The 25,927-nt window shown below is 40.5% G+C and overlaps 1 protein-coding gene across 1 annotated transcript in view; it reads left to right on the forward strand.

Annotated features, from left to right (window-relative positions):
- Positions 1–371: 371 nt before the first annotated feature.
- The window catches only part of ALMS1 (ALMS1 centrosome and basal body associated protein), a 231,200-nt gene continuing 205,644 nt past the window's right edge, over positions 372–25,927 (forward strand). The window contains exon 1 of the mRNA XM_082672085.1: positions 372–662. Coding sequence (XP_082528211.1) covers positions 378–662 — 285 coding nt within the window. The 5' untranslated portion in view covers positions 372–377. The remainder of the gene's footprint in view (positions 663–25,927) is intronic.

Below are 25,927 nucleotides of genomic sequence, written 5' to 3' on the forward strand. Positions count from 1 at the left end.
TGTGCAGGGGCAAAATTCAATTTTGGCCCGGCCCAGCCGAGGACTGAATTCTCCCCTCTTCCGACAGAAGCCCAGTCCGGGTTCATTGTGAGCTTACAGTACTGTGAGCAAGATCCCATCGCGTGACAGGGGCGAGGCGTCGGCGTCGCCTGTCAGCAGCTCCGCCCCTCTGAACTTCCCGCTGTCCCCGCGGGGCACCCTTAGCAACAAGAGCGCGCACTCCCTGCCCCGACCAGTCCGCGCGGCGCCGGCGCGAGGCGTCGGCGGTCTCCGCGCCTGCGCGCGGCCACAACCGCCAGTAGGCTCTCTTCCCCTCCCTTCCCTCCCCCCTCCCCCTCCCCCTCCTCCTCTTCAGCTTCCTGGAGCTAGACGCCAATATGGAGCTAGAGGACATACCGTGGCCAGGAGAGCTCGAGGAGGAGGAGGAGGCGGCGGAGAACTTGGACGAGTACGACGTGGTGATGGCGGAGGAGATGGAGGAAGAGGAGGGGCGGAAGCCGGACGCGGATTTTAACTACGAGAGCCAGCGTCGGGAGAGTACGGACGACGAGGAGGATGAGGAGGCCAAGGCCTGGCTGCAGGCGCACCCCGGCCGGACTTTGCCTCAGCCGTCGCTCCCGAGGCACCGCTGCTCGGAGGGCGAGCTGACTAGCCTGGGGAAGGTGAGCCGGGTCGGGGAGGGGTATGGGCCGTGGTCGGGCAGGGTGGATCCTGAGCGCTTTGCCTGCTCTCCCTTGCGGGCTTCCTCTTGCTCTCTGACTGTCATGGTGCCTGACGAATAGTACGCGTGCTTTTAAAGGCTTGTAGGGCCATTTCGTCTCCTAGGCCCCGACTCTTGCCCAGGCTTCTGGCCGACTACTCCAAGTCTCCTGTTCTTTCAAGGCAAAGATCTCTCTTGTTACCTCCCCACCCTCCCTCTCTCCCCTGGGCTTTTAAAATTACTCCAGATGTTCAGAGGAGCCAATATGGTGGTTAAGAAACGCTCTGGGGAGGAGGTGGGCTTTATACCCTGAGGGAGGGGAAAAGGGCGTTGTAGGAGTGGAGACAGTGGTTGCCCAGGGACTATCTTGTTGGGGAGACAATTAGGAGATTAGTTTGCCTGAAGGGCGGGACTGCCCTTGAGGGAGCAGAGTGGATTCTGTGCACCCTTTGAGTAGTTAGTCTCTAGAGGCTTCTTGCCAACTGTGCTTCTCTGACCTCTCGTTTGTAGCAATAAAGGGGTCCCCAGCCGGTAGGAGGGGCTTAGAAACGCAGGAGGCTTAAGTTGCAGCTCCCAACTGTCTGGAAAACTAGAAAGAGCTGATTTTATGGTTGCCTCCTGAAGATCATTTTGAAAATAACTGCATTTAATTGATTCCTTTTCAGGGACAAAGGAAAGGTTTGCTATACGATTCAGATATCTAGTCATCAGACATTTATGAAATTTCTATTCTGTGAAAGGTACCTTGTGGGGACAAAAAGAAACCTAAGGTTTATTGTCTAGGACTGCTCCTTAGACAAGATGTCAACTGTGCAGAGTAAAACAACAAGGTACAACAATTGAAAAGACAGAAGAAAGACTATATAGGCCTGTGCCGTTCAATACAGTAGTCATAGCAGCGTGTGGCTCCTTACATCTTAATTTGTTAAAATTAAATAAAGTTAAAAATTCAGTGCTTCTGTTGTACGAACAATGCTCAGTAGTCACACTTGACTAGTGGCTATGTAATTGGACAGTGCAGATACAGAATAATTTCATCACTACAGAAAGTTCTGCTGGACATTGATGCTGTAGACTGTTGATCATTAAAGAGTAATAGTTGTTGTTTTGCCTGGTAAATGTTCCAATTGGTGCTGAGTTCACTGAACATACATCATTGAGCATTCTTCATGGGCCACACATTGTGCTGGGTGCTGTGGAACCTTGGTGAACCCAAACATTTGTTGTCTCTGCTTTTCTAGCGTACGCAGTCTAAAGAGGGAGGCAGACAAAATTCAGTTGGGTCACAAAAATAAAAGTAAAATTGATATGTGCTAACATGCTTTGAAAACATTCAATAAGGGAATCTCATCTTGCCAGTGAAGCTGGGGAAAGCTTCTCTGAGGAAGCTATGACAAGCTGAGATCTGAAGACAGGTTACAGTCAACTAGGTGAAGTGAAAAGGAAGGAGCTTTGCAGCTGAGGGAAAGGCACATAGAAAGGTACTGTCGGTAAGAGAGAGTGTGGCATTGTCAAGGAACCAAAAGCCAATATGGGTTGAGCAGAGACTTCAAGGCTTTGTGTGCTGTGCAAGGGATTTGGAAGCTTTATCCTGGGAAGTCATTGAAAATGTTTTAAACAAAGGGGTATAGGATAAAATTTGTGTTTCAGAAAGATCACTTTGTAGCACAGTAGAGAACAGCTTTGACAGCAGGGTGGGGTGGGGAGCTGCAATAATAAGTCAGGGATGCTAATTAGGAGGTCATTGCAGTATTGCCAGGCAAATGATGATGATGGTATTTTGGAATAAGGAAGTGTTGGTGGATATAGTAAAACGTAGACTGATTCAAGAGATATTTAAGAGGTAAAGTAATCACACTGATACACTAATTTTACATTATTTTTACACTAATAGTGGATTAGATGTGGAACACTAGGGCAAGAAGGTGTCAGGTTATTGGATAAATGGTTGAAATATGGCCAGGTTTATGGTAGGGGTGGTGGCCATGGGGTGGGGTGATGGGATGGTTGGGATGGGTGTTAAGATTATGGGTTTGGTTTTAGAGATCAGAGGAGGGGTCTGGGCTTAACATGTCAAGTTGTAAGTTATCTACATATGGACCATAATTAAAGCCACACTTGTGGATGAGGTCTCCTAACTTTAATTTTGTTCTATGACTTCTTGTTTGAATAACTATTAATGTATAAATTTAATATTCCGAGAAGATTTTAATTAAACCACTTTACCGCTTATTACAGCTAGTGTGAAAAAATTATTATCCTAACAGTGATCTATCTATGTGTAATAGAAGATATTGCTTCTTAGAGCCCAGAGTGCTTTTTCCATAGAGGTGTTTTGTTTCTGTTTTTGAGAGAAATCAGATATTGTCCTATTTACCTTGGAGGGTATATGAAGTTGTGGGTGATGTGCTGTATTAAAGGTAGTTCTAAGATGATATAAAGAGTATTAAAATAATTTTTTGTTCACTAACATATTAAGATTTACTGGTGTAAGTTGGAAAATGTTTAAAGGAGAAACTTTAATATATTTCTTGCTAGAAACTTATTATAACATTTCTTTTTTTTTTTTTGCCTCTCCTGTTGCGGAGCACAGGCTCCAGACGCGCAGGCTCAGCGGCCATGGCTCACGGGCCCAGCCGCTCCGCGGCATGTGGGATCTTCCCAGACCGGGGCACGAACCCGTGTCCCTTACATTGGCAGGCGGACTCTCAACTACTGCGCCACCAGGGAAGCCCCTATAACATTTCTTTTAAATTAATTTATTTTTGGCTGTGTTGGGTCTTCGTTGCTGTACGTGGTCTTTCTCTAGTTGCGGTGAGCGGGGGCGGAGCACGGGCTCCGAACGCGCAGGCCCAGCGGCCATGGCCAACGGTCCCAGCCGCTCCGCGGCACGCAGGATCCTCCCGGACCGGGGCACGAACTCGCGCCCCCCGCAGCGGCAGGCGGACTCCCAACCACTGCGCCACCAGGGAAGCCCACGGTAGCTTCTCTTTTTGCGGAGCACAGGCTCTAGGCGTGCAGGCTCAGTAGTTGCGGCACATGGGCTTAGTTGCTCTGCGGCATGTGGGATCTTCCCGGGCCAAGGCTGGAACCCGTGTGCCTTGTATTGGCAGGCAGATTCTTAACCACTGCACCACCAGGGAAGCCCTGAACTATAAAATTTTTGAAGATGAGTTTGTTGTGTAGTATTTAATTCAGTGTATTCAAAGGAAGACACCAAATGATAGGAAACATTAATTTCATTCAGTCTAGTCTCAAGTTAAATGACAAAATTGTAATATTTGATTCACTCTCATGTATCTCTCTTAGTAGGCAATTAGGATGTTCTAGTGGTGATCTGTAAGGTGTTGATTAAGTTTGCAAGTCCTATTAATGAAACTGAGCTAAGGCGTGGAACTGTTTTAAGTTCAATGCAAAATATGACCCGCCTTACAACCAAGTTTTTTTGAGTTCAGGGAAGTGAGCCCTTGCTGTATTGGTCTTATGCTGGTCCTGCAGACCATTCAACATGGACCATTTCAAACACCTCTACTTGTAATTCCTAAACCTAAATTTCTGAACTGTGCTAGGGAAAATAATTCAATTCTGTGGATTGGTATCGTAGAAATTCTTGGTCTTCAACTTTTTTTTTCTTTTAGTTTTATTGTTTATTTACTTTTCTTCCAGTTTTATTGAATATAATTGACATAAAGCACTGTATTAGTTTAAGATATACAGCATAATGATTTGACTTATATACATCATGAAATGGTTATCACAATAAGTCATCTCATATAGCTAGAAAATTAAAGAAATAGAAAAAAATTTTTTTCTGGTGTTGAGAACTCTTAGGATTTACTCTTAACAATTTTCGTATATAACATACAGCAGTGTTAATTATATTTATCATGTTGTGCATTGCATCCCTAGTACTTATTTATCTTATAACTGGAAGTTTGTACCTTTTGACCACTTGGACTCCAACTTTTTTTTTTTTTTTTTGGCTGCATTAGGTCTTCATTGCTGTGTGCGAGCTTTCTCTAGTTGCGGCGAGTGGGGGCTACTCTTCATTGCAGTGAGAGGGCTTCTCATTGCGGTGGCTTCTCTTGTTGTGGAGCACTGGGTTCTAGGCGTGCGTGCTTCAGTAGTTGCAGCACACGGGCTCAGTGGTTGTGGCACGCAGGCCCTAGAGTGCATGGGCTTCAGTAGTTGCAGCATGTAGGCTCAGTAGTTGTGGTGCATGAGTTTAGTTGCTCCATGGCATGTGGGATCTTCCTGGACCAGGGATCGAACCCGCGTCCCCTGCATTGGCAGGCAGATTCTTAACCACTGCACCACCAGGGAAGTCTGGTCTCCAACTTTTAAATGGGTCATCAACAGTGCTTGGAAATCTTTTTATGTTTCCTCCTTCAGCTTCTGCTTTTTCACTCTTTTTTTTGCGGTACGTGGGCCTCTCACCGTTGTGGCCTCTCCCATTGCGGAGCACAGGCTCCGGACGCGCAGGCTCAGCGGCCATGGCTCACGGGCCCAGCCACTCCGCGGCATGTGGGATCTTCCCGGACCGGGGCAAGAACCCGCGTCCCCTGCATCGGCAGGCAGACTCCCAAGCACTGCGCCACCAGGGAAGCCCCTCACTCTTTTTTTTTTTTTTTGCGGTACGCGGGCCTCTCACTGTTGCGGCCTCTCCCGTTGCGGAGCACAGGCTCTGGACGCGCAGGCTCAGCGGCCATGGCTCACGGGCCTAGCCGCTCTGCGGCATGTGGGATCTTCCCAGACCAGGGCATGAACCCGTGTCCCCTGCATCGGCAGGCGGACTCTCAACCACTGCGCCACCAGGGAAGCCCTGCTTTTTCACTCTTTTCCTCTAGATTTCACCCAATGTTCAGCATTCTCCTATCAACAGGTTACCATTTCATAGAAGGAGAGAACACAGGCCTGAACCCCTACACCTTCCTGCTCCCCATCTCCAAATTTATCTACACTGTACAATTCTTAATCTTTTTTGACCTGTTAATACAGATTTTATTCTTAGTATTAATCCTTTCTTGTGCTCATAGGATAAAAACTATCAGTTATTGCGTATTTTTCTCTTAAGGAAGTGCTGGATTTTATTTGTAGATATTTGATAAATGATAATGGTTTAAGTTTTTTTTAAAATGTTTTCTTGACCTTTCTTTGTCAAATTTGGAATCAGAATTATGCCGTTTTTCTGCAAGGTACTGGGAAGATTTTTATTTTTCTGTGTCTTGGAACAGTTTAAATAATGTAAAATTTTCTTGCATGTTTGAAAAATAATCACTTGTGAAACTACTGTGCCTCTGGATTCCTTTCAGGGTTATAATCTGTATATACTCTCTCACTTTTCTTGGGTTAATTTTGTAATTTATGATTTTTCTAGAAAATCATTTCAGCAAGGGTTTCTGGTTAATTATAGTATTCTTTATTTTTTTCTACTGCATCTGTGGTTATTTCCATTTCTCATTCCAGATTTTATATGATTATGTTTTATTCTTCTCTTGATCTGACTAGCTATGGATTTGTCTTGTTAATTGTTTTCATCCAAGGAAACAGCTCTTAGATTTAAGTTTAATTCTATTGCTTTTCATCATTTAATTCATTAATTTCAGTTCTCATCTTTTACTATTTCCCTAGATATATTTTATTTAATTTTACTTAATGTGCTGAATGCTTACCTGGCTTATTTAAAAACATTTTTAACAGTTTTGTTGAGATATAATTCAAATACCATACATACATACCATACATGAATTTTAATGCACAATTCAGTGGTTTCAGTAAATTAATAGATACGTGCAGCCATCACCACAATTTTAGAACAATTTTTTCATTACTTCAAAAAGAAACTCTGTATACTTTAGCTATCACCCCTCTAGCTTCCATTCCGCTAAGCAACCATTAATCTACTTTCTCTCTCTTTAGATTTGCCTATTCTGGGCCTTTAATATAAATGGAATCATATAACATGTAGTGCATGCCACACAGCTTTCAGGATCTTAGTTCCCCCAGCAGTGATCGAACCCAGGGCCTTGGCAATGAGAGCACCGAGTCCTAACCACTGGATCACCAGCGAATTCCAATATGTGGTCTTATGACTGGACTCTTTCACTTAGCATAATGTTTTTAGGAAACATCCATGTATATAACATCAATTTTTCATTCTTTTTTATGACTTAATAATATTCCATTGTATGGATATACTACATTTTTTTATCCATTCATCAATTGATGGACATTTGGGTTGTTTTCTGCCTGTTGTCTATCTCAAAATGTTTGAAAATTCTCTTTGTGATTTCTTTTTTTGACCCATTGGTTATTTAGGAGTCTGTTGCTTGATTTCCACGTATTTGTTAATTTCCTCAATTTCCTTCTGTTATTGATTTCTAATTTCATTCCATTTTGGTTGGAGAATATACTTTCCATGATTTCAGTTATTTAAAAAATTTGAGACTTATGTGTATAATTGAGTCACTGTGCTGTACAGCAGAAATTAACACAACATTGTAAATCACTTATACTTCAATAAAATAAAATTAAAAAAAAAATTTGAGGCTTGTTTTATGGCCTAACATATGGTCTGTTCTGGAGTTGTTCCATGTATGCTGAGGTGTATTCTGCTACCCTAGGCTGGAGTGTTCTATAATATCCATAGATGTAGTTTGTTTATAGAGTATTCACATCTTATATTTCCTTGTTGGTCTTGTCACAGGTAGCTATCATTTTTTTTTCATTTTAATTAATAGACTTTTTTTGGGAGCAGATTTATGTTTAGCAGAAAGTACAGAATTCTCATGTACCTCTTTTTCCTCCCCTGTTTTCTCTATTATTAGCATCTTGTATTGGGTGGCACATTTGTTACAATCGGTAAGCTGATATTGATACATTATTAATTGAAGTGCATGTTTTTATCAGAGTCCACTTTTTGTACATTCTGTGGGTTTTGACAAATGTATAATGACATATATCCACTATTACAGTATCACACAGAACAGTTTCACTGCCTAAAAAAATCCGTGTGCTCTACCTGTTTATCCCTCCCTTTCTTCCTCTGAAACCCTGGCAGCTGCTGATATTTTTACTGTATCCACAGTTTTGCTTTTTCCAGAAAGTCATGTAGTCAGAATCATACAGTATGTAGCCTTTTTATTTTTTATTTATTTTAAAAATAAATTTATTTATTTTTGACTGTGTTGGGTCTTTGTTGCTGCGCGTGGGCTTTTTCTCTGCTTGCGGTGAGTGGGGGCTACTCTTTGTTGTGGTGTGTGAGCTTCTCATTGAGGTGGCTTCTCTTATTGCGGAGCATGGGCTCTAGGTGCATGGGCTTCAGTAATTGTGCACGCAGGCTCAGTAGTTGTAGCTCGCAGGCTGTAGAGTGCAGGCTCAGTAGTTGTGGCACACAGGCTTAGTTGCTCTGCGGCATGTGGGATCTTCTCAGACCAGGGCTTAAACCTGTGTCCCTGCATTGGCAGGCGGATTCTTAACCACTTAACCACTTCTTCCACTACCAGGGAAGTCCCTATGTAGCCTTTTTAGAATGGCTTCCTTCACTTAGCAATATGCATTTAAGTTTCCTCCCATGTGTTTTCATGGTTTGGTAGCTCATTTCTTTTTTTCCAACTTGATTTCTTTTTCTTTTTTTAAAAATTGCAGTAAAATATATATAACATAAAAGTTACCATTTTAACCTTTTAAAAAAATTATTTATTTTGGCTGCGCTGCGTGGCTTGCAGGATCTGAATTCCTCGACCAGGGGTTGAAGCCATGGCCCCAGCAGTGAAAGCACTGAGTCCTAACCACTGGACCACCAGGGAATTTCTCCATTTTAGCCATTTTTATGTGGCATTAAGTACATTCACACTGTTTTGTAATCTTCACTACCATCCATCTCCAAAACGTCTTCATCTTTACAAACTGAAACTCGAATATGTCTGCCTTATCTGATTCTGGTTCTGATGCTTGCTTTGTGTCTTCAAACTAGTTTTATGTCTTGTATGTCTTGTAATTTTTTTTGTTGAAAGCCAGGCATGTACTGAATGAATATGATATGAAAGGAACTGAAGTAAATAAACCTTTAATGTGAAGTTTTATAAGTTTATCTGGTTAGAGGTGATTTTGTGTTTATTGTTTGCTATAGCTGTAGGTGTCAAAGGCTAAAATTTCCTCTGGTGACCTTGTTTTTGTTCCCCCTGTTGTCTTTGGATTTCTCTAAGGACTTCTTTTTTTTTTATTTTTAAATATGGAATTTTAAAATAAATTTATTTATTTTTATTTATTTATTTTTGGCTGTGTTGGGTCTTTGTTGCTGTGCACGGCCTTTCTCTAGTTGCGGCGAGTGGGGGCTGCTCTTTGTTGCGCTGCGCAGGCTTCTTGTTGGGATGGCTCCAGGTGCGTGGGCTTCATTAGTTGTGGCACACGGACTCAGTAGTTGCAACTTGTGGACTCCAGAGCGCAGGCTCAGTAGTTGTGGTGCATGGGCTTTGTTGCTCTGCGGCATGTGGGATCTTCCTGGATCAGGGCTTGAACCCGTGTCTCCTGTGTTGGCAGGCGGATTCTTAACCATTGTGCCACCAGGGAAGTCCCTCTGAGGACTTCTTAAGTAAGGTATGAGTTGTGCTGTTCTTTCATTCATATACCATCATTATCAGGAGCCCTGTTGATGTAGTGGTAAGGTGTGGGTGGAGGGTAAGTGTTCTATAGTCCTATTATTAGGACTTTCCCTGGGCTGTGATCTTCACTAGGGTTTCTCATTGTTTTCCCCTTAGGTGAGACAGGAAAGCTAGAAGGGGGCTGGAGTTGGGTATTTCCCTTCCCCTGCATCACTTAGTCTCTGGTAAAACCCCAGGCTCTGGTAAAATAGTTTCTTTTGAGGGCAGGTCTTGTTAAGAACAGAATACTCTAGGCTTGTTTCAAAATGGCTGCTTTTGCCCTCCCCCTGCCAGAGCGAGAGGAGATTTTTCTCTGATCTTAACTGTGGAACCTGGTACAGTTCCTGGAGGTAAAACTCATAAAGTGTGGGAGCCCCTCTAAGATTGTTTCCCAGGAGCTTTTAAATCTCAGGGTTGTCTACCCTGAGCCTCTAGCAATTTGTCAATTACAGTTTAGGCTTGCCTACCCTAGTACAGGTCCCCATGGTGGTGTCTGCTCTGGGATTCTGTTCCATTAAGTTGTGATTCTCTGTATCCGTTTGTCTCTCTAATTTGGGAGACTGTAGTTTGCCCTTCATTTCAGTTCCCTGGTGGATGTAAGAAGAGTTGTTGATTTTCAACTTGTTCAGCTTTTTCTCTTTTTGTGGGGATGGGAGTGATGATTTCCTACCTCCTTGCATTGCTGGACCAGAGGTTTTTTTGTTTTGGTTGTTTTTCAATAGACTATGTTGTTGTTGTTTGTTTGTTTTTTTTGCTGCACCCCACAGCTTGTGGGATCTTAGTTCCCCAACCAGGGACTGAACCCGTGCCTTTGGCAGTGAAAGCACGGAATCCTAACCACTAGACCACCCTGGGGAATTCCCTCAACAGACTATTTTTTAGAGCAGTTTTAGGTTCAAAGAAAAATTGATCAGATGGTACAGAGATTTCCCATCCACCTCCTGCCCCCACACATGCACAGCCTCCTCCACTGTCAATATCCCACATCAGAGTGGAGTGTGTTTGTTACAATGAATCTACATTGACATCCAAAACCAGAGTTTACATTAGGGCTCACTTTTGGTATTGTACATTGTATGGTTTTTGACGAACGTATAATGGCATGTATCCACCATTATGGTACAATATAGTTTCTCCATGTCTTTTCATGACTTGGTAGCTCATTTCTTTTCTCTTTTTTTTTTTTGCGGTATGCGGGCCTCTCACTGTTGTGGCCTCTCCCGTTGCGGAGCACAGGCTCTGGATGCGCAGGCTCAGCAGCCATGGCTCATGGGCCCAGCCGCTCCGTGGCATGTGGGATCTTCCTGGACTGGGGCACGAACCCGTGTCCCCTGCATCGGCAGGCGGACTCTTAACCACTGCGCCACCAGGGAAGCCCAGCTCATTTCTTTTTAGTGCTGAATAATATTACGTTGTCTAGTTTATCTTATCCATTCACCTACTAAAGGATATTTTAGTTGCTTTCAAGTTTTGGCAGTTATGAGTAAAGCTGCTCTAAACATCCATGTGCAGGTTTTTGTGTAGACATATCTTTTCAGTCCATTTGGGTCAGTACCAAGGAGTTTGATTACTAGATTGTATGCTAATAACATGTTTAGTTTTATAAGAAACTGCCAAATTGTCTTACAAAGTGACTGTACCATTTTGCTTTCCCACCATCATTCAGCAGTGAATGAGAGTTCCTGTTGTTCCATATCCTCGGCAGCATTTGTTGTCAGTGTTTTGGATTTTGGCTATTCTAATAGGTAGGTAGTAGTGTCTCATTGTTTTACTTTACAGTTCCCTAATGATAAATGATACTCAGCATCTTTTCATATGCTTATTCCAGTTGTATATCTTCTTTGGTGGTCTGTTGCCCATTTTCTAACCAAGTTGTTTGTTTTCATATTGTTGAGTTTTAAGAGTTCTTTGTATATTTTGGTTAACAGTCCTTATCAGATATGTCTATTAGAAATATCTCCCAGTCTGTGGCTCGTCTTCTCATTCTCTTAACATTATCTTCCACAGAACAAAGATTTTTAATTTTGATGAGTGCAGCTTATCAGTTATTTCAGGGATTGTGCCTTTCGTGTTGTACCTAAAAAGTGATCACCATAGCCAAGGTGATCTAGGTTTTCTCCTATATTATCTTCTAGGTGTTTTATAGTTTTTATAGTTTTGCATTCTGCATTTACATCTATGATCCATTTTGAGTTAAGTTTTGTGAAAGGGGTAAGATCTGTGTCTAGATTCACTTTTTGCACGTGGATGTCCAGTTATTCCAGCATAATTTGTTGAAAAGACTGTCTTTGCTCCATTACGTTGCCTTGGTTCCTTTGTCAATTATCAGTTTTCTTTATGTGGGTCTATTTCTGGACTCTGTTGTGTTACAGTGAACTGTTTGTCTAGTCTTTCACCAATACCACACTCTTGATTGCTGTAGCTTTATAGTAAGTCTTTAAGTCAAGTAGTATCAGTCCTCCCACTTTGGCTTCTTCAATTTTGTGCTGGCTATGCTGGGTATTTTGACTCTTCATATAAACTTCAGAACCAGTTTGTCAATGTCCACAAAATAATTTTCTTGGATTTTGATTGGAATTGTATTGAATCTATACAACAGGTTGGGAGGAACTGACGTTCTAACCATGAAAAAGGACTATTCATCCATTTAATTAGTTCCTTTTTGATTTCTTTTGCTGGAGTTTTATAGTTTCCCTCATGTAGATCTTGTATATATTTGGTTAGATTTATACCTAAGTATTTAATTTTTGGGGTGCTAATGTAAATGGTATTGTGGTGTTTTTTTGTTTTTTGAGGGTTTTTTTGGCCATGCCATGTGGCATGTGGGATCTTAGTTTCCTGACCAGGGATCAAACCTGCACCCCCTGCAGCAGAAGTGTGGAGTCTTAACCACTGGACCGCCAGGGAAGCCCCAATGGTATTGTGTTTTTAATTTCAAATTCCAGTTGTTCATTGCTGGTATATAGGAGAGCCATTGACATTTGCTCTGTTGTTTTTTTTTTTAATGTTCAAGAATCATCCACAGAATCTCCATCCATCCACTGCTTTTGGAACCTGGAGTATTGAGGTCTAATTATTGTTGGATTGTCTCTTTTTTCCTTCAGTTCTGTTAGTTTTTTTTTTTTTTAATAACCTTATTTATTTATTTATTTTTGGCTGTGTTGGGTGTTCGTTGCTGCGTGCGTGCTTTTTCCCTAGTTGTGGGAGTGGGGGCTGCTCTTTGCTGCGGTGCCTGGGCTTCTCATTGCAGTGGCCTCTCCCTTTGCGGAACATGGGCTCTGGGCACACTGGCTTCAGCAGTTGCAGCACATGGGCTCAGTAGCTGTGGCTTATGGGCTCTAGAACGCAGGCTCAGTAGTTGTGGTGCACGGATTTAGTTGCTCTGCAGCATGTGGGATCTTACCGGAGCAGAACTCGAACCCATGTCCCCTGAATTGCCAGGTGGATTCTTAAACACTGCACCACCAGGGCAGTTCCCAGTTCTGTTAGTTTTTACTTAAGGTGTTTTGGAGCTCTGATGCTAGGTGCATATATATTTTTAATTATTAGGTAGTCTTGGTGGATTGACCCTTTTATCATTCTGAAATGTCCCTTAGGCACTTCCCTTAGTATTTCTTGTAAAAGAAATAAAGAAATTTTCTGTTTTGGTTTATGTGGGGATTTTTTTGGGAAAAAAAATTTTTTTTTAAATTTTATGTGGTAAAATACACATAACATCTTAACCACGTTAACCATTTTAAAGTGTACAGTTCAGTAATGTTAAATATGTTAACATTGTTGTGCAATCAATGTCCTGAACTCTTAAACTGAAGCTCTGCACCTGTAAACAACCAACTCCGCATTCCCTCTCACCCCAGCCCCTAGTAACAACCATTCTACTTTGTGTTTCTGTGAATTTGATTAATCTGGATACCTCATTTAAGAGGAATCATACACTATTGGTCTTTTGTGACTGGCTTATTTCACTTAGCTTAATGTCCTCAAGGTTCATGCACGTTGTAACATGTGACAGATTAACTTCCTTTTAAGGCTGAATAATATTCTCTTGTACTTTTTTTTTTTAACATCTTTATTGGAGTATAATTGCTTTAAAATGGTGTGTTAGTTTCTGCTTTACAACAGAGTGAGTCAGATATACATATACATATGTTCCCATATCTCTTCCCTCTTGCGTCTCCCTCCGTCCCTCCCTCCCACCCTCCCTATCCCACCCCTCTAGGTGGTCACAAACCACCTAGCTGATCTCCCTGTGCCATGCGGCTGCTTCCCACTAGCTATGCACCCTACGTTTGATAGTGTATATATGTCCATGCCACTCTCTCACTTCGTCACAGCTTGCCCTTGCCCCTCCCCATATCCTCAAGTCCATGCTCTAGTAGGTCTGTGTCTTTATTCTCATCCTACCCCTAGGCTCTTCATGACATTTTATTTTCTTACATTCCATATATATGTGTTAGCATACGGTATTTGTCTTTCTTTTTCTGACTTACTTCACTCTGTATGACAGACTCTTGGTCCATCCACCTCACTACAAATAACTCAATTTCGTTTCTTTTTATGGCTGAGTAATATTCCATTGTATATATATGCCACATCTTCTTTATCCATTCATCTGTTGATGGACACTTAGGTTGCTTCCATGTCCTGGCTATTGTAAATAGAGCTGCAATGAACATTTTGGTACATAACTCTTTTTGAATTATGGTTTTCTCAGGGTATATGCCCAGTAGTGAGATTGCTGGGTCGTATGGTTGTCCTATTTGTAGTTGTTGTTTTTTCTTTTTGTGGTATGTGGGCAAAAGCTTTTAAGTTTTATTAGGTTCCATTTGTTTATTTTTGTTTTTATTTCCATTTCTCTAGGAAGTGGGTCAAAAAGGATCTTTCTGTGATTTATGTCATAGAGTGTTCTGCCTATGTTTTCCTCTAAGAGTTTGATAGTGTCTGGCCTTACATTTAGGTCTTTAATCCATTTTGAGTTTATTTTTGTGTATGGTGTTAGGGAGTGTTCTAATTTCATACTTTTACATGTACCTGTCCAGTTTTCCCAGCACCACTTATTGAAGAGGCTGTCTTTTCTCCTTTATCAAAGAGAAGGTGATCATATGTGTGTGGGTTTATCTCTGAACTTTCTATCCTGTTCCATTGATCTATATTTCTATTTTTGTGCCAGTACCATACTGTCTTGATTACTGTAGCTTTGTAGTATAGTCTGAAGTCAGGGAGCCTGATTCCTGCAGCTCCATTTTTCTTTCTCAAGATTGCTTTGGCTATTCGGGGTCTTCTGTGTTTCCATACAAATTGTGAAATTTGTTGTTCTAGTTCTGTAAAAAATGCCTGTGGTACTTTGATAGGGATTGCATTGAATCTGTAGATTGCTTTGGGTAGTAGAGTCATTTTCACAATGTTGATTCTTCCAATCCAAGAACATGGTATATCTTTCCATCTATTTGTATCATCTTTAATTTCTTTCATCAGTGTCTTATAAATTTCTGCATACAGTTCTTTTGTCTCCTTAGGTAGGTTTATTCCTAGATATTTTATTCTTTTTGTTGCAATAGTAAATGGGAGTGTTTTCTTAATTTCACTTTCAGATTTTTCATCACGAGTGTATAAGAATGCCAGAGATTTCTGTGCATTAACTTTTTATCCCGCTACTTTACCAAATTCATTGATTAGCTCTAGTAGTTTTCTAGTAGCATCTTTAGGATTCTCTATGAATAGTATCATGTCATCTGCAAACAGTGACAGCTTTACTTCTTCTTTTCTGACTTGGATTCCTTTTATTTCTTTTTCTTCTCTGATTGCTGTGGCTAGAACTTCCAAAGCTATTTTGAATAAGAGTGGTGAGAGTGGGTAACCTTGTATTTTTCCTGATTTTAGTGGAAATGTTTCAGTTTTTCACCATTGAGGACGATGTTGGCTGTGGGTTTGTCATATATGGCCTTCATTATGTTGAGGAAATTTCCCTCTATGCCTACTTTCTGCAGGGTTTTTTATCATAAATGGGTGTTGAATTTTGTCAAAAGCTTTTTCTGCATCTATTGAGATGATCATATGGTTTTTCTCCTTCAATTTGTTAATATGGTGTATCACGTTGATTGATTTGCGTATATTGAAGAATCCTTGCGTTCCTGGAATAAGCCCCACATGATCACGGTGTATGATCCTTTTAATGTGCTGTTGGATTCTGTTTGCTAGTATTTTGTTGAGGATTTTTGCATCTATTTTCATCAATGATATTGGCCTATAGTTTCCTTTCTTTGTGACATCTTTGTCTGGTTTTGGTATCAGGGTGATGGTGGCCACATAGAATGAGTTTGGGAGTGTTCCTCCCTCTGCTATATTTTGGAAGAGTTTGAGAAGGATAGGTGTTAGCTCTTCTCCAAATGTTTGATAGAATTCGCCTGTGAAGCCGTCTGGTCCTGGGCTTTTGTTTGTTGGAAGATTTTTAATCACAGTTTCAATTTCATTACTTGTGATTGGTCTGTTCATATTTTCTATTTCTTCCGGGCTCAGTCTCGGCAGGTTGTGCATTTCTAAGAATTTGTCCATTTCTTCCAGGTTGTCCATTTTATTGGCATAGAGCTGCTTGTAGTAATCTCTCATGATCTTTTGTATTTCTGCAGTGTCAGTTGTTGTTTCTCCTTTTTCATTTCTAATTCTATTGATTTGAGTCTTCTCCCTTTTTTTCTTGAAGAGTCTTCCTAATGCTTTATCAATTTTGTTTATCTTCTCAAAGAACCAGCTTTTAGTTTTATTGATCTTTGCTATCGTTTCCTTCATTTCTTTTTCATTTATTTCTGATCTGATCTTTATGATTTCTTTCCTTCTGCTAAATTGGGGTTTGTTTGTTCTTCTTTCTCTAATTGCTTTAGGTGCAAGGTTAGGTTGTTTATTTGGAATGTTTCCTGTTTTTAAGGTAGGATTGTATAAACTTCCCTCTTAGAACTGCTTTTGCTGCATCCCATAGGCTTTGAGTCGTCGGGTCTCCATTGTCATTTGTTTCTAGGTATTTTTTGATTTCCTCTTTGATTTCTTCAGTGGTCACTTTGTTATTAAGTAGTGTATTGTTTAGCTCCATGTGTTTGTATTTTTTACAGATCTTTTCCTGTAATTGATATCTAGTCTCCTAGTGTTGTAGTTGGAAAAGATACTTGATACGATTTCAATTTTCTGAAATTTACCAAGGCGAGATTATTGACCCAAGATATGATCTATCCTGGAGAATGTTCCATGAGCAATTGAGAAAAATGTGTATTCTGTTGTTTTTGGTTGAAAAGTCCTATAAATATCAATTAAGTCCATCTTGTTTAATGTATCATTTAAAGCTTATGTTTCCATATTTATTTTCATTTTGGATGATCTGTCCATTGGTGGAAGTGGGGTGTTAAAGTCCCCTACTATGATTGTGTTACTGTCGATTTCCCCTTTTATGGCTGTTAGTATTTGCCTTATGTATTGAGGTGCTCCTATGTTGGGTGCATAAATATTTACAACTGTTACACCTTCTTCTTGGATCTATCCTTTGATCATTATGTAGTGTCCTTATTTGTCTCTTGTAATAGGCTTTATTTTAAAGTCTATTTTGTCTGATATGAGAATTGCTACTCCAACTTTCTTCTGATTTCCATTTGCATGGAATATCTTTTTCCATCCCCTTACTTTCAGTCTGTATGTGTCTCTAGGGCTGAAGTGGGTCTCTTGTAGACAGCATATATACGGGTCTTGTTTTTGTATCCATTCAGTCAGTCTGTGTCTTTTCGTGGGAGCATTTAATCCATTTACATTTAAGGTAATTATCAATATGTATGTTCCTATTCCCATTTACTTAATTGTTTTGGGTTTATTTTTGTAGGTCTTTTCCTTCTCGTGTTTCTTGCCTAGAGAAGTTCCTTTAGCAGTTGTTGTAAAGCTGGTTTGGTGGTGCTGAACTCTGTCAGCTTTTGCTTGTTTGTAAAGGTTTTAATTTCTCCATCAAATCTGAATGAGATCTTTTCTGGGTAGAGTAATCTTGGTTGTAGGTTTTTCTCCTTCATCACTTTAAAATACGTCCTGCCACTCCCTTCTGGCTTGCAGAGTTTCTGCTGAAAGATCAGCTGTTAACCTTATGGGGATTCCCTTGTGTGTTATTTGTTGTTTTTCCCTTGCTGCTTTTAATATGTTTTCTTTGTATTTAATTTTTGATAGTTTGATTAATATGTGTCTTGGCGTATTTCTCCTTGGATTTATCCTGTATGAGACTCTCTGTGCTTCCTGGACTTGATTAACTATTTCCTTTCCCATAGTAGGGAAGTTTTCAAGTATAATCTCTTCAAATATTTTCTCAGTCCCTTTCTTTTTCTCTTCTTCTTCTGGGACCCCTATAATTCGAATGTTGGTGCATTTAATGTTATCCCAGAGGTCTCTGAGACTGTCCTCAGTTCTTTTCATTCTTTTTTCTTTATTCTGCTCTGCAGTAGTTATTTCCACTATTTTATCTTCCAGGTCACTTTTCCGTTCTTCTGCCTCAGTTATTCTGCTATTGATGCCTTCTAGAGTATTTTTAATTTCATTTATTGTGTTGTTCATCATTGCTTGTTTCCTCTTTAGGTCTTCTAGGTCCTTGTTAAATGTTTCTTGCATTTTCTCTATTCTATTTCCAAGATTTTGGATTATCTTTACTATCATTATTCTGAATTCTTTTTCAGGTAGACTGCCTATTTCCTCTTTATTTGTTAGGTCTGGTGGGTTTTTACCTTGCTCCTTCATCTGCTGTGTGGTTTTCTGTCTTTTCATTTTGCTTATCTTACTGCGTTTGAGGTCTCCTTTTCGCAGGCTGCAGGTTTGTAGTTCCCATTGTTTTTGGTGTCTGCCCCCAGTGGCTAAGGTTGGTTCAGTGGGTTGTGTAGGTTTCCTGGTGGAGGGGCCTAGTGCCTGTGTTCTGGTGGATGAGGCTGGATCTTGTCTTTCTGGTGGGGAGGTCCACGTTTGGTGGTGTGTTTTGGGGTGTCTGTAGCCTTATTATGATTAGAGGCAGCCTCTCTGCTAATGGATGGGGCTGTGTTCCTGTCTTGTTAGTTGTTTGGCATAGGGTGTCCAGCACTGTAGCTTGCTGGTCATTGACTGAAGCTGGGTGTGGTCTTGGTGTTGAGATGGAGATCTCTGGGAGATTTTCGTGGTTTGATTTTACATGGAGCTGGGAGGTCTCGTGGACCACTGTCGTGAAGTTGGCTCTCCCACCTCAGAGGCACAGCACTGATCCCTGGCTGGAGCACCAAGAGCCTTTCATCTACACGCCTCAGAATAAAAGGGAGAAAAAATAGAAAGAAAGAAAGAGAGAAAGAGAAAGAAAGGAAGGAAGGAAGGTAGGAGGATAAAATAAAGTAGGATAAGATAAAATAAAGTTATTAAAATAAAAATAATTATTAAGAAAAAAAATTTTTTTTAAGTAAAAAGAAAAAGAGAAAAACCGGACGGTCAGAACCCTAGGACAAATGGTGAAAGCAAAGCTATACAGACAAAATCTCACACAGAAGCCTACACATACACACTCACAAAAAGAGGAGAAGGGCAAAAAATTATTTGTCTTGCTCCCAAAGTCCACCTCCTCAATTTGGGATGATTCGTTGTCTATTCATGTATTCCACAGATGCAGGGTACATCAAGCTGATTGTGGAGATTTAATCTGCTGCTTCTGAGGCTGCTGGGAAAAATTTCCCTTTCTCTTTGTTCGCACAGCTCCCGGGGTTCAGCTTTGGATTTGGACCCGCCCCTGTGTGTAGGTTGCCTGAGGGCGTCTGTTCTTCACTCAGACAGAACGGGGTTAAAGGAGCAGCTGATTGGGGGCTCTGGCTCACTCAGGCCGGGCGGAGGGAGGGGTACGGATGCGGAGCGAGCCTGCAGCAGCAGAGGCCGGCGTGACGTTGCACCAGCCTGAGGCGTGCCGTGCGTTCTCACGGGGAAGTTGTCCCTGGATCACGGGACCCTGGCAGTGGCGGGCTACACAGGCTCCCGGGAGGGGAGGTGTGTATAGTGACCTGTGCTCGCACACAAGCTTCTTGGTGGCTGCAGCAGCAGCCTTAGCGTCTCATGCCCGTCTCTGGGGTCGGCGCTGATAGCCGTGGCTCGCGCCCGTTTCTGGAGCTCCTTTAAGCAGCGCTCTTAATCCCCTCTCGTCTCGCACCAGGAAACAAAGAGGCAAGAAAAAGTCTCTTGTCTCTTCGCAGCTCCAGACTTCCCCTGGACTCTCTCCTGGCTAGCAGTGGTGCACTAACCCCTTAAGGCTATGTTCACGCAGCCAACCCCAGTCCTCTCCTGCATCCGACCTAAGTCCGATCCTCAGCTCCCAGCCCACGCCTGTCCCGGCGGGTGAGCAGACAAGCCTCTCGGGCTGGTGAGTGCTGGCCGGCACCGATCCTCTGTGCGGGAATCTCTCCGCTTTGCCCTCCGCACCCCTGTGGCTGCGCTCTTCTCCGTGGCTCTGAAGCTTCCACCTCTGCCACCCGCAGTCTCTGCCCGTGAAGGGGCTTCTAGTGTGTGGAAACCTTTCCTCCTTCTCAGCTCCCTCCCACTGGTGCAGGTCCCATCCCTATTCTTTTGTCTCTGTTTTTTCTTTTTTCTTTTGTCCTATCCAGGTACGTGGGGAGTTTCTTGCCTTTTGGGAGGTCTGAGGTCTTCTGTCAGCGATCAGTGGGTGTTCTATAGGAGTAGTTCCACGTGTAGATGTATTTCTGATGTAACTGTGGGGAGGAAGATGATCTCCACATCTCTGTTCTCCAGAATCCTTTTTTGTATCACATTTTGTTTATCCCTTTATCAGTTAGTAAGACACTTGGAATGTTTCTGCCTATTGGCTATTGTGAGTAGTGCTGCTGTGAACATGGGTTTGTAAATATCTCTTTGAGACGGTGCCTTCAGTTCTTTTGGATATATACTCAGAAGTGGGATTGCCAGATCATGTGGTAGTTCTATTTTTAGTTTTCTAAGGAAACTCCCTCCTGTTTTCCACAGTGGTTGCACCATTTTATATTCCCACCAACACGACACAAGGGTCCCAGTTTCTCCACATCTTCACCAACATTTGTTATTTTCTCTCTCTTCCTTTTTTTTGTTTTTGATAGCAGCCATCCTGATGAGTGTGAGGTGATGTCTCATTGTAGGTTTTTTAAAATTGTTTTTACAGTAGGTCCTTGTTGGTTATCTATTTTATTTTATTAATTTATTTAAAAATATTTATTTATTTATTTGGCTGCACTGGGTATTAGTTGCGGCACGTGGGATCTTTTAGTTGTGGCTTGTGAACTCTTAGCTGTGGCATGTGGGATCTAGTTCCCTGACTAGGGATCGAACCTGGGCCCCCTGCTTTGGGAGCAGAGAGTCTTAACCACTGGACCACCAGGGAAGTCCCTCATTGTAGTTCTGATTTGTATTTTTCTAATGATTAGTGATGTTGAGCATCTTTTCATGTGCTTATTGGCCATTTGTATATGTTTGGAGAAATGGCTCATCAAGTTCTTTGCCCATTTGATAATTGGTTAATTGGGTGTTTTGTTTTGTTTTTGTTTTTGAGTTTGAGTTCTTTATATATTATGGATATTAATCCCATATCAGATACATGATTTTCAAATATTTTCCCCCATTCTGTGGGTTGCCTGTTTACTCTTTTTTTTTTAAATTGGAGTGTAGTTGCTTTACAGTGTTGTGTTAGTTTCTGCTGTACAGTGAAGTGAATCAGCTATATGTATACATATATCCCCTCTTTTTTGGATTTCCTTTCCAGTTAGGTCACCACAGAGCACTGAGTAGAGTTCCCTGTGCTATACAGCAGGTTTCCTTTTTACTCTGTTGATGGTGTCTTCTGATATACAGAATTTAAAAATTTTCATGAAATCCAGTTTGTCTGTTGTTTCTTTTGTTGCTTGTGCCTTTGGTATCATATCCAGGAAATCACTGCCAAATTTGCTGTTGTGCAACTTTTGCTTTGAGTTTTCTAAGAGTTTTATAGTTTTAGGTCTTAACATTTAAGTCTTTGGTCCGTTTAGAGTTGAGTTTTGTGTATGTTGCTAGGTGAGAGTGTAACTTCATTCTTTTGCATGTGGATAACCAGTTTTATGAGCAACAGTTGTTGAAAAGACTATCCTTTTCCCATTGAATGGTCTTGATACCTTTGCTGAAAATCATTTGACCATGTATGTGAGAGTTTATTCCTGGGGTCTCTTTGCTCTAGCCTGGGACTTCCAATAATGTGTTGAATAGAAGTGGCAAGAGTGGGCATTCTTGCCTTGTTCCTGGTCTTAGAGGAAAAGCTTTCAGTTTTACACTGTTGAGTGTGGTGTGAGTTAGTTGTGGGCCCTCATAAATGGCCTTTATTATATTGATTAGTTTCCTTCCATTCCTGATTTGTTGAGTGCTTTTTCATGAAAGGGTGTTGAGCATTGTCAACTGCTTTTTCTGTATCAGTCAAGATGATCATGTGGTTTTGTCCTTCATTCTGTTAATGTGAAGTATTATATTGGTTGATTTTTATGTGTTGAATCATCCTTACATTTCATGGTTAATTCCCACTTGATCATGGTGTATACATACTTCTTTTAATGTGTTGTGAATCCTGTGTGCTAGTATTTTGTTGAGGATGAGTGAAGCCATCTGGTCCTTGGCTTTTCTGTGTTGGCAGGTTTTTGATTACTGATTGAATCTCCTTGCTACTTATATGTTTGTTCAGATTTTCTGTTTTTTCATGATTCAGTCTTGGTAGGTTGTGTCTTTCTAGGGATTTATGTATGTCTTCTTGGCTATCCAATTTGTTGGTATACAGTTGTTCATAGTATTTATTCTCTTATAATCCTTATTTCTGTGGCATTGGTTGTAATATTCCCTCTTTCATTTCTGATTTTATTATTTGAGTCTTCTTTTTTTCCTTAGTCAGTCTGGCTAAGAGGTTGTCAATATTGTTGATCTTCTGAAAAACACACTTTTAGTTTCATGATTTTTTTTTTTCTGTTGACTATTTCATTTATCTGTGCTCTAATCTTTGTTATTTCCTTCCTTCTGCCTGCTTTAGGTTTAGTTCTTCTTTTAGTTCCTTGAGGTACAAGTTAGATTGCTTACTTGAGATCTTGCCTTTTTTTTAATATATGCATTTACGGCTATAAACTTCCTTCTTAGTACTTCTTTCGCTGCGTCCATAAGTTTTTTGGCATTTCGCGTTTTCATCTGTGTCCAGGTATTTTCTAATTTCCTTTGTGACTTCTTGTTTGACCCATTGGTTTTGTAAGACACGTGTTTAATTTCCACATATTGTAAAATTTCCAGTTTTTCTTGTGCTATTTGTTTCTAGTTTCATTCCATTGTGATTGGAAAAGATACTGTGTATTATGATTTCAGTCTTCTTGAATTTATTAAGATTTGCTTTGTGGTAGACATGTGTTCTATCCTGTAGAATGTTGCATGTGTACTTGAGAAAATGTGTTCTGCTGTTGTTGGGTGGAGTGTTCTGTGTATATGTTATGTCTGATTGGTCTGTAGTGCTGTTCAATTTCTATATTTCCTTATTCTTCTGTATGGTTGTTCTGTTCATTATTGAAAGTGGGTGTTGAAGCCTCTTATGTTGCTGTGTATTTCTCTCTTCAATTCTTTCAACATCTGCCTCATTAATTTAGGAGCTCTGAGGTTTGGTGCATAAATACTTACAAATCTTGGTGAATTGACCCCTTTTTAAAAAAATAAAATTTATTTATTTATGGCTGCATTGGGTCCTTGTTGCTTTGTGTGGGTTTTCTCTAGTTGCGGGCTTCTCATTGCAGTTGCTTCTATTGTTGCAGAGTATGGGCTGTAAGCATGTGGGCTTCCGTAGTTGTGGTATGCGGGCTTCAGTAGTTGTGGCTCATAGGCTCTAGGGTGCAGGCTCAATAGTTGTGGCTCATGGGCTTAGTTGCTCCGCGGCATGTGGGATCTTCCCAGACCAGGGCTCGAACCTGTGTTCCCTGCATTGGCAGGCAGATTCTTAACCACTGCACAACCAGGGAAGCCCTGAATTGACCCTTTTATCATTATATGATATTTTTCTTCGTCTCTTGTAACGGTTTTTGACTCAAAGTCTATTTTGTCTGAAACTAATATAGCCACTCCTGTGCTCTTTTGGTTACTATTTGCATGAAATCTCTTTTTTCATCCTTTTACTTGGAATCGATATGTATCCTTATATCTAAAATGTTTCTTTGATAGACAACATGTAGTTGGAAGACTACTAAAGACCAGTATTTCTTTTTTTAAATATTTATTTATTTATTTTGGCTGCACTGGGTCTTAGTTGTGGCACACAGGATTTTCGTTGTGGCACATGGGATCTTTAGTTGTGGCATGCATGCAGGATCTATATCCCCGACCAGGGATCGAACCCGGGCCCCCTGCATTGGGAGCGCAGAGTCTTAGCCACTGGGCCACCAGGGAAGACCCAGACTGCTAACTTTTAATATTAAAAAATGACTCAGGGAAAGACTCTGAAACTGTTTATTTATACCAAAAGACATTTAATCTCAGATCAGAGAGTTGCTGATGACACCTGCTTAGTTTTGAAGCATTATTCTTAAGAATTCTCTTTCAAGTATTTGGGTTATACCACTATCCAGAGGCAACTGGGAAAACTGATCAAACGTGGGAATTATTAGAAATTAATTTCCTTAATGAAGTCTATAAACCATCAAGTAGGTAATAAAAGTAAGTTCAGGGAAATGTATTTTTTAATAAGAACTTTTAATATTTAATTTTAACTTTTGGGGTTTTTTTTTAGCTGATAAAATTGAGAGTGTTCTTTTTTCTCACACGTTGGGTTAGTTGTCAAAGTGCTGGTTTCTTAATATTGTATCATTAGTGTTCTACAAATATCCTAATGAATCAAACTCTCTTATTGTAAGCTAATGTGAATCAGCAATTTTCAAAGGCAACACCCTGTGCTCTACACCCAGTATTATTTAGTTGCAGTGAATAACCATTTTGAACATTCATTTTGGCATTCTTTCCTCGAGGGCTCAAAGAAGACTAACTGTGCCAAAACATTGGCTGCATTGTTATTTATTTAGGGATTTCAAATTGCCAAAATGAATTTGCAAAATGCCTTTCTTTGTTTTCTGTTCTTTATCCCTTAAAAAATGCCATTGAAGCAAGGTGGGTGTGCCCCATGGTGTTCTACCTTTTGAGAAAAACCTCTTGGAAGAGTTGATACCATAGAAATCTCTTTAGTTGAATAGATTTTAAGTTAAGCTTGCCTTTCTATGGTCAAAAGCACATTGTTGTAAGCGCTCTGTAAAAATGTTTTGTTAGTGTAGTAACTTTTAATTCTGGGGGGAAAAAATCTTAATGACCTTGGGTTTCCTTCAGAGGCTCTTTCACATTTTTGGTTGTGTTAGCATTCATCTTTTCTTGACTCATAACTGCCTGTTTTACTTTTAATAACCTTTTCTTTTTTTATGGACATTGTGTCTTTTTAAAAAGTCTTTTTAAGGGTCTGAGATATTCTCATTTTAAAGTCTTTTGAAAGTATAGTTTGTAATCTCATTTTTAGCAGGAGTGTTATTTTGTTTTCTCTTTTGGTGCATCCTTCTCTACCTGGTGTTTTTTTTGGTTGTCTCTGCCTTGCCCCTTGTGGTTCCTTCTTTATAAGGAAGGTTTATATTGGAAGCTTTGGGTTCTTACTCTCCAGGAATATTGGGGAAAATCTCAATAACCAGTACCTGAACCAGCAGGTGAGTTGACTGAGGTCACTTTTGTTTGATAACCTCTGATCTTTTCCATGTGCATTGCTTCAGCCTTGGGCAGTAGTCACAGCTTTTATTGCCTTCTTTCACAGAAGGGAGAGCCCTGCTTCAACTCCTGATTTCACAGAATGAGCCTAACTTTGTCCCCACTTTCCATGCTATAAGATGATTTTAGTTCCTATTATTAGAGTTAATTTCTTAGGTGTCTCAAATAGTAAGATTGTAAAATAGATAACTTGCTTGTTTCTGCTTGCTTCTTTTACTGCTACAAATATAGGAGGTTAAAGAACTGCTGTGGTTTGTTGGAATATGTTGAGTCCTTACTGGGTAACCTTAAATCCCTGTTTCCTTATTTTTAAGTGAAGATAATTTGGACAGTGGTTGTGAAGCCCAAATGTTACTATATTTGTGAAAGTGCTTTATAAACAGAGAAACATAATCTAAATGTTAGACTTTATTATTGTTTAGTCATAAGGATTGTGTTATTATTCTATTTAAATCTTTTGATCTTCAGGTTGTTCCATTGACCTGTCATGTATGGCAACAGCCATTATATCAAAACAATAGTGGAACACAGATTTCTGATACTAATATGGTCTCTTTGGAAAAAACAGCTCAGTGGTGTTCTGGGGATGATCTGGTATGTCTTGCATAACTGGCAAACTATCTTTTGGTAAGCAGCATGAGAAATTCTGATTTAGCTATGAAGAATGGAAAGAGGTGAATTACTTTAATATTCCATTTTTCTAATAGATCTTTGGCAGCCTTAATTATGTAGAACAGCGTTTAATTTTTTTTTTTTTGGTCTCAGGACTCCTTCACATTCTTCAAAAGTATTTTAAAGAGCTTTTGTT

The sequence above is a fragment of the Grampus griseus genome (genome assembly GCF_964374135.1).
Source record: "Grampus griseus genome assembly, chromosome: 15".
In the NCBI taxonomy this organism is placed as follows: Eukaryota; Metazoa; Chordata; class Mammalia; order Artiodactyla; family Delphinidae; genus Grampus; species Grampus griseus.